Below are 13,553 nucleotides of genomic sequence, written 5' to 3' on the forward strand. Positions count from 1 at the left end.
AGTAGACCTATTCATGGATCGGGCTACTTATTCAAGCTCGAAAGCCTGCCCAAAATTTGGGAGGATTTAGGCAAAAATATTAAGCCCAAAAAATGGACTTAAACAATAAAATTAGGCTTATTTAAATTATGAACATTTAAGGCCCGAGTCTAGCCCAATCCATTTTTAAATTTATAATATTTTATATTATGTTATTTTTATTTATTATATAATTTAGAACATATTAAAAAAATAAACATATACTAAATATATAATCACTCTAATGTAAACATTAAAATAATGTTAAGATGACTATATAAAAAATTTGAATAAATAAATTATGTATAATTATTAAATATTAAAAATATAATATATTTAAAAAAATTAAAAAAATAATATAAGCAGACTTAAAATAGACTTGAGCTAGTCTTTTGCAACTAAAATATATTATGGACAGGTTTGGACAAAATTTTAAACCAATATTTTGGGTCGAGTCAAGTTTGACAAATATAAAGTATGCTAATATCATACTTAGGTCCGACCCGACCCATAAACAACTCTAACTGAGAGTGACCAAAATATTAAATTTTAATAATATTAATGACTAGAATAAAAAAATTAAACTTAGGTAACCAAAACAAAAATACGCTAATAATTAGATCACTATTGTTATAATTAACCAAAATCACTGCAACTAAAATTACTTTTGTATTCTTTTACTATTTTTACTTTACTTATGAATAATTAATCACCAAAAAAATAAATACATAAACAACTAACCATCATTAATTCAATTCCACTCACAAACTGAGTAGGCATTGGATTAATACTTTCAAGATGTTACCTCGTAGTTTTGTAGTGTGTACATTTGTTCCACTTCTATATTTTTTATAGAATATTTAACTTCAGAATTCTAAGTGTATATACAACAAAATCGATTATCTATGTTAAATTTTATAAATTAATAAATTGATTATCTATTTTAAATTTTATAAATTAATATCTATTTAATCATTCATTTAGTTTGGATTAATTACACTTGCGTTGTTTTCTTAATTTCTTATACAGCAACACTCACCCTCTCATAACAAAAAGATCTCTACTATTGAAAGATGGCATTTCAAAGTGAGGTTGATCCATTGAAAGATGGTAAGTGGCGAGTTCTTTGTTTTTTCCCCAGTTCAAGATTGCAATAAAGCATATATTTAAAAAAAAAATCAAATAAGTTATAGGTAGAGATGACAATGGAGTGCCCAACAAAATGAGAGAATATTCACCTCTCCTATCATCTATCAATGAGAATGAGAATGATCCTTCTACCTGTGAAAGAATGGCAAAAGAATTTTGAATTTAGGATTTAAATGAATGGTTGGGTTAAGCAAGCTTCTTGGCACGTCCACTTGAAGGAGCAACTTCCTCTTTTTTGGAACCAGATGCCTCGGGCTTTCTTGCCCATGCAGGAGCTCTGTCAGGCTCATAACGATAGTCATAGAAAAGTTCCTCTCCAGCATTAATTCGTTCTTTCGCAAATATTCCCACCCGGTGATCCCCAGCAACCATAATGACCTGCAGCGAGATGGCTCGGCGTCAGGATGAAATCAGAAATAGAAAAAAAAACACATAATTTAATGTCCAGGCATTCTAGACAAACAAGGTATTTCCTGCAGGCAAAATATAGTGTACCTTTGCATAGCAATTAGGATCAGGAGAATGATTCGCAAACTTCAACTTGTCACCCTTTCGATAAGCATCAAGAACAAACTGAAAAGGATTACATATCCAATGAATTAGCATTTGCTAAGTACATGGAAAGAGAGAAGATACTACATCTTACCCCCTTCCCTGCCCCCCCCCCAAAAAAAAATAAAAAAAGGTGAAAATATTTAAGGGCATGCCTGATCATTCAGGTTGAAGAGAAATGAAGAATTTTCACGGTCATATATCTTTCCACGTTTATCCGCTTCCCTATGTGAAATCAGTTCCCCAGTGTACTCACCAAGGTATTCATGCTTGCCAACACTATTCTGAAGAATGCCCAAAATTTAAACAGTGTGTAAAACAGAAAGAAAAGACTTAAGAAAAATCAAGTTGACAAATCATGTATTACCTTCAAGAAAGCTCCCCATCCAGAAACATCTGATCTTCCAAGCAAGACCTGTGCATATATCGCAGGCAAGTCTTGTCAACACATATATGTAACTTTTATTGACTCACATATTTTTCTAGTCAGTGACAAACAGAACAGCTCTGCTACACACGGAATAAGCACAAAAAGGACACTTCCATTTTATATTTTCTAGAAGGTAATAAAATGGATTTTATTATATGTTTGTCCACCCACTACCAGTTATCCTCCAACCTGCCCACCCATCCCACCCCTTGAGAATATAAAAAGCATCAGAATGAAGGATTATTCAAGTAGTAATGCGGTAATGCCCCAAAGCAGTCCACTCCTGGCCTCAGATAAGCATGGTGCTTCTTATATGCTGTCTATAGAACAACATTTTCTATGCCACAAAAAGTTTTAAATCCTCATTGTCACTTCCAGGTGCTTTAAGGCCCAAATGCAATCACTATTCATTTCTTGAGGCAAATAAGAACACAAGATCTTATATATTAACGGAATAGCTTTGAACAGTCATGTCCCAGTTCTGGAGACCTTAAACAAGAGTGATATATCAATGTTTCAGAGGAGTCCATTTGATTTATTAAAACTGGAGTGAACAAAACAAGGGGGGACTAATTAATTCAGTCTTCCTTGAATATTTAAAACTATATATTGAAGCATATTCACACACCAAGCCAATAGGCACTCATCTATCTGGGAATAACAAAATGAGAATGAAGATAAAACGCTATTACCCTTTGCTGTTGTTTGAGAAGAAGCTTCATGTTTCTGCATTCATAATTGTCACCTCTTTGTGGAGGAACTCCAAGAGTACCAGTGCCATCTGCACAACTGCAAGGTCAATTTCAAGGATAAGATGCTAATATGGAAAGTTGAAATATGTGTATATGTTAACAGTTCATCAATTTATTAATCATATTTTTAGGAGTTAGTTTAGGGATATTATTTCATATTTATCACTCGGTATCATTTCTCGACTTCCAGCTTCCTAGTTTCTAGTAATTTACAGACTCTAAGAATCATAATAAGATAGTTCTTGCATATAAATAGCCTAGAATTTTTTAATGAAAAATAACAGTAATTTCTTTCTATTCTCTTTTACAGACATTCTTTCTATTCTCTGTTTACATGGTATCAAGAGCCATTTTTTTCTCTGATTTTTTAATAGAACAGTCATGGCAGATGCAACTCTAGAGGGTTCTTCAAGGGTATTATTTAAACCTTCTAGGGGTAGCCTAGAAAGATAATTGTTTTTCCTCCTACTTGTCTAAAAGCTTCAGATCATATGACAGTTTACTATAAAGTTTTTTTCTACCCATACTCCTTGCCTGGAAAACTTAAAAACTACGGTTGCTGATGGTACTTTATTACCTGTTGCTGGAAAAAGGTTCTGTAAAGTTGGCGGAAATGACACTATCTGTACTTCATGTTCCACGCTTAAAATGCAATTTAGTGCTTATTAGCAAATTAACAAATTGTTTAAATTGTGTGCCTAGGTTTTATCCATCATTTGCTGAATTTCGGGATTTACTGTTGGGAAGGAGGATTGGCAATGCTAAGATGCGAGATGGGCTGTACTATCTTAAGGATAACAGACAAGTAAGCTCTGGCTGTACTAAGTGGTCAATTGGCTTCTAGTAAAGTTATGTTATGGCATAATAGGTTAGGTCTTCCTAGTTTTCCCTTTCTTAAAACTTGTTTCCATCTCTATTTATAAACAAAGATATCAATTCTTTTGTTGTGAAACTTGTATATTAGCCAAACATACACGTACTCTTTATCCAAGTCAACCATACAGGTCATCTAAGCCTTCTTCATTTATTCACAGTGACATTTGGGGTCCCTCGAGGGTAAATAGTATTTCAAGAACACAATGGTTCATAACCTTTATTTAGACCATTCTAGAGCATGTTGGGCATACCCTCTCAAAGAAAAGTCAAATGCAACCTTCATTTTCCAGCATTCCACAAAATGGTTAAAAATCAGTTTGACAGGTCAATCAAATTCTTCTAACAGATACTGGTTGAGAATATTTCAATTTAATTATCGATGAGGAGGCCTTACATTGATTTGCCTCTAGCATCTAATCTCAACTGGGCACTACATCAAATGGACATAAAAAATGCCTTCCTCAAAGAAGAACTTGATGAGGAGGCCTACATGGACTTGCCTCTAGGTTTTGATAGGACGCCTGGCAACACAGAGGTATGCAAACTGAAGAAGTCACTTTATGGTTTAAACATTTCCTAGAGCATGGTTTGATCGATTTGCAGAGACTATAAAGTGGCAAGGTTATCATCAAGGGCAGACCACAGTTTTCAGAACCGGATTAGCCAATTAGACAGTTGGATGGGAAACTAGCCAGGGTACCGGTCCAGAATAAGGGATTGAACTGGTTGACCTACAAACCGGTATGAGCCAGGCTAAAAAACAGGTTGAACCGGCCTTTTCTATTTTTTTAATGTTTATGATTTTTAATAATTTATTCAATTGAACCGATCGGATCGGTTTGACCACCGGTCCAGTTCTAAAAACCTTGGGGCAGACTGATCATACTCTTTTTTTTTTCAAACATTCACATAATAGTAACAAAACTATCTTGATTGTGTATGTGGATGATATTATCTTAACAGGAGATGACACAACAGAAATGGAGAGGCTTAAGAAGACTCCTAGAAGTGAATTTGAAATCAAAGATCTCGGGCAATTACGAAATTTTCTAGGAATGGAAGTGGAAAAAAGCAACAGTGGTATTTGTCTCTCAAAGAAAATATATACTGGATCTTTTAAATAAAACTGGAATGCTTGGTTGCAAGCCAGCTGAAACACCCATAGTTGTGAATATGAAGCTTGGAAAAGCAGGCAATGGGAGTCCAGGGGAGATATCAACATCTAGCGGGGACATTTCTCACACAATACCAGATATTGCAATTTTTGTTTAAGTGTAGTCAACCAGTACATGCATTCTCTGTGTCAAGGGCATCTTGAAGCAGTCAATCAAACCCTACTATATCTAAAATCAACTTCAGGTAAAGGGTTTGTTCTTCAAGAAAATTTACCAGAGAAGTGAGGGGGCATTTACTGATGCATATTGGGCAAGTTTAGTCAAAGATAGGAGGTCCAGATCAAGTTATTGTAAGCTGATTTGGAGGAATTTGGTTACTTGGAGAAGCAAGCAACAACTGGTTGTAGCTCGCAGTAGCAGAGGCTGAATTCAGAGCCCTTGCACTGGGAACTTAGTGAGCTGATTTGGGTAAAGAGGTTAATGGAAGAACCAAATGTGCCTAGTATAGGACCTATGAAGCTATTTTGTGACAATAAGGCATCCATAAATATTGCACATAATCCAGTTCATCACCACCGAATGAAGCATGTTGAGATAGATCAACATTTTATCAAAGAAAAAATAGATGGGGAGGTAATTTGCTTGACCTATGTGCCTAGCAAACAACAGGTAACGGATGCCCTTACAAAGGGGCTCCCTAGACCAAGATGAACATCTATTCACCAGATTGAGGGGAAATGTTGACAGTTAATCAATTTATTAATTTCTAGATTTTAGGAGTTAGTTTAGGGATATTATTTCATCTTTATTACTCAGTATCATTTCCTGATTTCTAGCTTCCTAATTTCTAGTAATTTACAGATTCCAAGCATCATAATAGCATTATAAGTGTTGATCTAACTCACATATCCCAGAATTTTAAAATCAAGATGCACCTAAAACCCCCAAAGAACATAGAATGGACATTGTGCTCTTGTATTCAAAAGCAGAAAAGCCACTACTAGCAGAAACTACATTTTGGTTCAAGATGCTAAAATGTTACTCATGTATTAGTAGCATCTATGAAAAATTTTATTATGATAACAAAAGTTTATTCTAGAAATGATTTATGAATTACTGATGATAAACTAATAGCACATAGATGTGAGATAGTAGAAATAAATTATACATGGAAGCATGTACGATCTCCAAACATGATTGAGAAAGCAGATTAAGCTACATCATGGCCAAAGTTAACATAAACCTTTCCCAAGAGGTAGAAAACATACAAAATTAACATCAACACTACCAAAGAAAATAAGTATCTCTTTTCAATGCTACTTTTGCATATTTTTAGGCATGCAGATGCATTCGTTTCTTCCCATTTAAGGCTACTAACACAACAATAAAAGGGAAAATCAAAGTTAGAGCTCACCTGACCCAACAGTTTCTACAAACATCTGGGTCACATTCCCTGTCTGCAGCAAAGCATGGACACTGACGACTTCGACATTGACTTTTAGCACAATGACAGCCCCTAAATCGATTCTTGCAACTCTTAGGGCATCTATACATGCGAGCAAATATCAGGAGAGAATATGTGAACCAACATAAAAATATAACCAATGCATATGTGATACCATAAATCTATATCTTAATCTAAGAAAGCTAAAGAAGCCAAAATTGACAAGGACGGAATGAATTGACGAAATATTTTAATGGAATATAGCTTGAAAAAGTAACAGCTCACCCGCAATATTTTTCACAGCAGGTCCCATTTAAAAGGCAAGAACATTGCTTTCCGCAAGCTGTTTGACAACTACAAGGATTATACTGCCGGCAAGGCTGATCTTTCCTCTCAGTAATCCTTTTCCTGATTGAATGATATGCAGCTGATTTCCAGGTATACTTCAAACGACGGACTCTACCCCTTCTGCGCAAGAATCTTGATCTCCGTCTTACTTCATTATTTCCCTAGTGTTATAAGAAAACAAAAAAGAAACATAAGAGAATGTGAAATTAGAGACAAGAAAATGTTAGAAGTATATAGTCTAGCAAAAAGTCCTAATGCCCAAACCTGCAAAGCTAAGTCAAATAACATTACTAACCACGGATCCATTAAGGTCAAACTTGGAATACCCATCAAGAAGAGACATAACACCATCAGCTGCATGGCAAGCAAGTTTATTGCCAGAGCAGGTCATGTATTGGAAAACCTCCCAGCATGTCTTCAATCCATTTAAAAGATTTCTGGCAATCAAACAGCTGCCATGAAAAAGAGTAAACTGTAAGTAGACAGCATCAATTTACTGGAAAGTACATATGCCAAAAGTAACTCTTAGGCTATGAGTCCTGATGATTGTAAATTTTGAGAATAAGAAGGAAAGAAAATTATCATAACTTCTACTTTCAACAATATCTTATAGAAAAAACTAGGAAATGAGTATGTTGAAGAGACCTACTGTTGAGTTTGATGAAAATAGATTCTTTAGTGTTAAAATAACAATAAGATAGGCAACAGCTTTCATAAAATTACTTGACTCAAATGCGGTGCACATTCTATCAACTGCATATAAAAACCAACTTAAAACATAATGTAAACACCATAAACACACCTGTTATTGCCAAAAATCTCCACACCTTTCTCAAAAAGACCTTTTTCAATAGCCTTCCAAGATTTATCATCATTTGGTGCTTGTTCGCATAAGTTTTCATCCAAAAACTCTTCTTTTCTCATGCCACCATTGCTAGTAGCCTGAGCCAAACCATTAATCATCTCACTGGAAGGAACTTCAGAAAATTCTCCTTGGACTCCTAATGACCACTCTTTCCTCCTAGATCGTCCTGTATTTGGAGGTTTCACGTTCTGTGAAGAAGACGTAACATCTTCATTTTCTTTTTGTACATCAGATTGGAGTTTAATGCCTATAGGTGAAACACCTCCACTCACAGCAGAACCAGAAGCAGAAGCTGCCATCTTTTTCTGCCTCTTGCGCATGCAAATCAAAACACGTTCAGCAACTCGCTTGCTATTCCTCTTGAGAATTCCAGATTTTCCAGCAATTTTATTCTTAGAAGGTGATAACTGGGGAATAGGTGAGGCGTCTTCATGCCTAGGTCCAATCTCTGAGTCACTACTTTCTGAAAGATTTTTAGCATTGGATGAAGCATTTTCACTATGGCAGGATTTTACCTTCCTCCTAGCAGATGAACCAGAAGATTTCTTATGGGATGATGTTCGAGCCCCAACACCATCAGATGAAGAGTTTAACTTTTCTTCGGGATCTATTGGTGAGCTAACTGTTCCATTTCTTTCTAACTTCAGAACCTAGAATTAAATTATTCAATCCTGTATAACTATTAAGTAAATCAAGTTTTAAAGAGGGAAGAGATTAGTCAAACATATACCGTACGATAGCAATGCAGGCCACATGGCACATTCTCTTCATCTGGATGGTTCCATGGAGTTTGTTTGTCAGCCTGCTAATATAATGTACTGAGAAAATAAGAATCTATGACTACTCTGACAAATATAAATCTTTAGAATTGCATGAACAACTCACAGGAAAGATAAGGTCCTGAGAACATCCATGTAATCTGCAATCAAACACCTACAAATACAGGGGGGAAGGGTACAATTAAAAGACAGCAAAAAGCAACTCGGAACTGATAAAGAGCAAGAAAAGTTCTTACAAGGCATCGCCTACAAAATAAATTGTCAAAAGAATCAAGAGCTGCTTCAAGATCCTTTTCAAGAAAAGAATTCCAATTTTCCACTTCAACATCCCCATTCTTAGAGGCCCCAGCATCCTTTTCCTCCTTCATAAGGGTTTCATATCTTGCCTGTATAAGATGTTTGACGGTGTTTCATATCTCTGTAAAGCCAGCAAAAAGAAAATGGGGAACAGCTAGACGAAAGTTTACACTATGACCAGTTTTATCAGTAAATGATAGGAGAGAAAAACAGTCCCCTCGAAAGAATATTGCAGTTGCTAAAAGTGGAAATCATACCTTGACTTCACAAGGACTTCTAGACAAACATTGTGCTAGTGATTCCAGTACTGGATCAGACAAACCAACTTGCTTGATAGTCATTCTGGCAAGTTGATGATAGGAAGATGTGTGAATTATAAGCTATAATTGGATTGAGTTACAGGCAACAATTTTAAAAATCCTTGTAAGATATGTTTACAGCCTTATAGGTCCACAAAGTCAATATAAACAACTTAAGAACACAAATATCACAAATCAAAAATGCTATATCAATTAAATCGTATGCTACATTTTCTAAGACATCCTGTAAAGATTGTTTACAGGTCCAAGTAGTAAAAAAATATAATTTGTAACAACATAGGCATTAGAATTTAGCAAAAAGTAGCATAATTAACTGAGCTTATTTTCCTTCTAGAAAAGAACTAAGATTATTTTCTATTAAGAAAGAAGAAGTTAAATAAGCAAAATAACATGGGAAACATCCAAAAGGTACAAAGAAACCCCTAAAATAACATTCACAAATCAAAGCAAACTAGATGCTACAGAAGTCTTCATCACCCCTAATTTTCCTTTAAAAATAGTTTAATTATTAGCCAGCTCTTTTACTATACTTGTAACGTATCCAATAACCATCAATCTACTAACAATTATTATTTTAAAAATAAGGAGATTGTGTATATTTTAATATTGAATATTTAAATACATCTTTTATACATAGACAAAATATTAATTTTTGCAAAACATAGCAATAAATCACATAAAAATATAAATGTTTCTAGAGCATTTCAAGGTTTCTCCACTAGAAAAGTAAGTAAAAGCAAAAAAAAAAAATCCAATAAAATGAAAACAAAAGGAACATAAACACGACTATGGTCACAATAGATAATATAATTATACCAACCGAACAATAAAGTCTTCAGATTCCACAAAATCTCTTTTTTCTTCATCTTCCTCAATTACTTCCTCTTCACTGTCACTGCAGATAAGTGCTTCACCACCATTTTGATCATAGTAAATTCTCCTTCGACCCACCACTGATTGATCCTCAGTCATTCTTTGATTTCTACAATAGAAGAAATTAAAATTAACTGACAACTCAGGGAAGACAGATTAAAATGGTTCAAAAGATGAGGACAGAATTGCAAGCATAGAGACCAAATTTCAAGTTAAGTGAGCAAGAGTTCGTTATTATCTTTTCCTATTTAAATTCAAAGAATTATTCCTAAAATCAGCTATTCAACACAAGCAACCTTTTTTACCCCCCCATAGCAAATCCTTCAATTCTTCATATAAATTTTCTAAAATTGGATAAACAAGAGTCATTGTGAAAACATATAAGTAAAACCACATAGACCTAGCAATTCATGTTTCCATGTAGCATTCTTGCATTTTGTTGTCTCATAAATCATAATTGTGCTTAAAGTTTTTTCTTTTTCTTTTTCTTTTTTTTTTTTTAGCGTGTAAAGTATTTTACATTAATATAAAATTTGATATGTTATTGATATATTAAAAAGTCTACATATAGATTTTGCAACATTCATGCATTCGTGTCTAGTTCATATTATTCCTTTGTTTCATGTCATCTTTTCAGTTACCTTTTCTGTACCGTGCCCATGTCATGCAGTCCTTGTATTCAGTATTGCATGGTCTAATTCCGTATATGAAAGAAACAGAGTAAAAAAAGAGAAGTAGACAAAAACTCTAGTTGACCTCACAAACCTGTCTAGAAATATCCACGTAGTATAAGGTGGCAACTTTTTGACTTCTGCAAGCTTAATAGGACGAACAGCATTCTTGACTGGAATACTAGATCCCATGAGAACTGCTGTAGAAGATTCTTGACAGCTATAACGATCCTTATCCCCATTACTTGCATCAATACCATTTTGCATGCCTAGTGCATCATTTTGCCTCTTTGTCAATAAATCCGGAGCACTATCAGTATCACTAATCCAACTACTTCGTTCATTTGACAATTTGTAGAGATGGTACGTTATACCACCCAATTTTTGTCTGTTTTCTTCCAATCTTTTCTGGAAACCAAAATGAACTCAAACTGATTAGTATATATAACCATTCTCTAAGCTGATGAATAATCAACTAGCCTAGGAGTTCACCTTTACAAAAACAGATCGGTCAGCTGTCAGCTGTGTCTTTAATGAATCAATAATCAATAAAACCTCCTTAACAGTGGGAGCTTTTTCATCAGTTGTCATCTGTGTAAAAATGAAAAATCCAATAGCAAGGATGATAAAATTAATATGCATTTGAGACAAACATATACTAGAAAATTTCAACAAATACATTTCAAATTAACTGAACCAAGGAAAGGAAGAATAAACTGACCTCTGACCCCTAAGGTTGCATTAGGGAACTTAGATTTCGAATTTTGAATTTGTACATCAAAGATAATGTAAATTATGTAATAAAGCGCATCTAAATTTAACATTGGTGATTATTTATCAAACTCATTGATTTAATGGATGCCTATAAATATTTGTGAATTCGAAATCTATGTTTTATACCATTCTAATATATAATCATAGTGAATCATAACTATTTTATACATAATGTATGCATTCCCTTCTCAAATTTTATATAACAAATAAAATTCAAATCCTAATTTTCAAATTATGTTTCCAAACATAACACGAGCTTCTAACAACTACACCTACATTATATACCTTGTACATAAGATGATAGCCTAACTCAAAAACAAACCCTAAAATCTGTTAGTCACATTTTTGCCTACATAATTGTATATAGTAAAATATAAACTACATATTAATGAAGTAGTAACCCCTAAAATGCAAAAATAAATTCAAATACAATCAGCCACATTTAACAAAATGCAGATGAATCTTACTACCAAATAGGTCGACAATTCTGAAACAGAAATTGGAAAAAAAGAAAAGTCAAACAAAAATAGTTCAATCAGAACGAAACGAAAGATCTAGTTAATGCATGTCAAGTAGAGAAAGCGAAATCGAAAGAGCGAGAGATACCGAGGAGTCCTTAGGAGATCCCGATCTATCCGCAGAAGCAGAGGGCGAAGATTTCGCCGCCATTATCGAAGAACGAGGCGGTTCGAGGCCGAAACAGTAAATTTGAGGATCCGGATCCGATTCATAAGAATGCAAAGCCGGAGGGATAAACAGAGAAGATTTGGCGGGTCAAGCTTCAAGCCCTAATTGTAACATCTCCATTATGGTAATAAATTTTTCGAGTAAGGTTTGTGCTGTTTTTTTTAAAGAAATATATTTAATTTCTTATTTTAATTTAATTTTCAATAAATTATTACAATTTCGGGTTGGAAAAGTAAAATAATATATTTTGGGGGGAAAGAAACGTGTCAATCTGGTTTCAAATTTACACTGTGCATACTTCAGAAAATAAAGAAGCTACAAATACAATTCCTTTGTTTGGATGGACAGATAGAATTCCCCTTCTCTGCTTCCCTTATCTTTTTCCTTTTTCCATTTCTGTTTCTTTGCACGTAAACGTTGAGATTTCATAGAAAGAAATTTTCAATAATATGCAAGAGTTTGTACTGTATATCAAAGCTGAAAATATATTAATTATCAATTATCTTTACCACTCAATGAAATTAATAAACTTTATAAATACATAATTTACATTTTTATTACAATCAGTTATTATGATGACTTAACCTCCATCTTTTTAAAACCTCAATATTACTATTAAATATAAATTATCATAACCAGCGTACGTTGACATTTTAGAAGCGAATGATATACGCTTACAAATATTTTTAAAATAAAATTAAAATCACCACAAAAACAAAACACTTTTGGCCACAACTTGAATTGACTTTGAATCTCATTATATTGAAGACACCAAACGAAACAATTGTTTACATCTATTAATAATTATGGAAGAGATATCAAATGATTTGTAAGGCTGTCGTGCGTTTACTTAATAATTTTTTGGAAAAATTGTGTCCTTACGGCTTAAAGATATAAAAAGTTTTTAAATTTTTCAAAGTAAAAGTAATTAAGCTTCTTCCTTTTCTACACTTATTTGGGTATTTAAATTTTTAAAATGCAATAAAAAGTCCTCAAATCTTTTAAAAAAATAATTAAACCCCTATTTTTTTACTCAATTAGGTACTTGAATTTTTAAAATGCATCAAAAAGACCCTCAAACTTTTTCAAAAAAAAACAATTAAGCCCATGCTTTTACTAAAAATTAGAAAAAAATATATAAAAATCATAAAAAAATATAAAAATTGTAAATTTTTATAAAAAAAATAAAAATATTATAAAATATATAGAAATATAAAAAATTTATAAAATTTTATAAAGTCGTAAGAAAATTATACAAAATGTAAAGAAATATAAATTTTGTAAAAAAATATTATAAAAATTATCATACCAAAAGAAGCATTTTATAATTTTTCTATAACTTTTATTGATTTTTATTTTTTATTATTTTTTGTCACATGTCACGTTGTGTTGCGACATATAATGGCTTTAATTGAAAAAAAACTAGGGCTCATTAATTTTTATGAATTTTATAAAATTTTACGATTTTTTATTTTTTTAATATTTTTATAAAAAAATCTAATTTTTAGTAAGTTATCAATTTATGAAAAAGTTGCAAAATAATTATTCAATTATTTAATTTTGTCATTTTTGTCTTTATGTAATAGAAAGATGATATGACTGC

The 13,553-nt window shown here is 32.9% G+C and overlaps 1 protein-coding gene across 7 annotated transcripts; it reads right to left on the reverse strand.

Moving 5' to 3' along the window:
- Positions 1-1,092: 1,092 nt before the first annotated feature.
- LOC107913232 (histone-lysine N-methyltransferase CLF) lies at positions 1,093-12,406 on the reverse strand. Of its 7 annotated transcripts, none has more exons than XM_041103937.1 (17): positions 11,870-12,406; positions 10,982-11,080; positions 10,584-10,897; positions 9,766-9,927; positions 8,883-8,967; positions 8,565-8,714; positions 8,435-8,482; positions 8,280-8,351; positions 7,487-8,190; positions 6,980-7,136; positions 6,622-6,845; positions 6,307-6,438; positions 2,842-2,938; positions 2,087-2,134; positions 1,875-2,003; positions 1,663-1,740; positions 1,093-1,545 (listed from the first exon to the last, which is right to left on the reverse strand). In XM_041103937.1, the coding sequence occupies exons 1-17, from the start codon at positions 11,930-11,932 to the stop codon at positions 1,354-1,356; spliced, it is 2,754 nt and encodes a 917-aa protein (XP_040959871.1). In that variant the 5' UTR covers positions 11,933-12,406; the 3' UTR covers positions 1,093-1,353. The 7 variants fall into 7 exon arrangements, 4 of the variants coding, with proteins under 4 accessions (XP_040959871.1, XP_040959868.1, XP_040959869.1 ...); XM_041103934.1 differs by having other exon boundaries at positions 7,487-8,199; XM_041103935.1 differs by having other exon boundaries at positions 8,280-8,354.
- Positions 12,407-13,553: the final 1,147 nt, after the last annotated feature.

Source organism: Gossypium hirsutum, chromosome D11, assembly GCF_007990345.1.
Source record: "Gossypium hirsutum isolate 1008001.06 chromosome D11, Gossypium_hirsutum_v2.1, whole genome shotgun sequence".
Classification (NCBI taxonomy): Eukaryota; Viridiplantae; Streptophyta; class Magnoliopsida; order Malvales; family Malvaceae; genus Gossypium; species Gossypium hirsutum.

What these genes read in the sequence shown, in the direction of transcription:
- LOC107913232 (XM_041103933.1), bottom strand. Translation starts at nt 11,932, where the DNA reads ATGGCGGCGAAATCTTCGCCCTCTGCTTCTGCGGATAGATCGGGATCT. An exon ending in TATTTTGTAGGCGATGCCTT is followed by an intron (nt 8,483 to 8,564) that starts GTAAGAACTTTT and finishes CTGTATTTGTAG; the next exon opens with GTGTTTGATTGCAGATTACA. An exon ending in ATCCTAATTGCTATGCAAAG is followed by an intron (nt 1,546 to 1,662) that starts GTACACTATATT and finishes ATCTCGCTGCAG; the next exon opens with GTCATTATGGTTGCTGGGGA.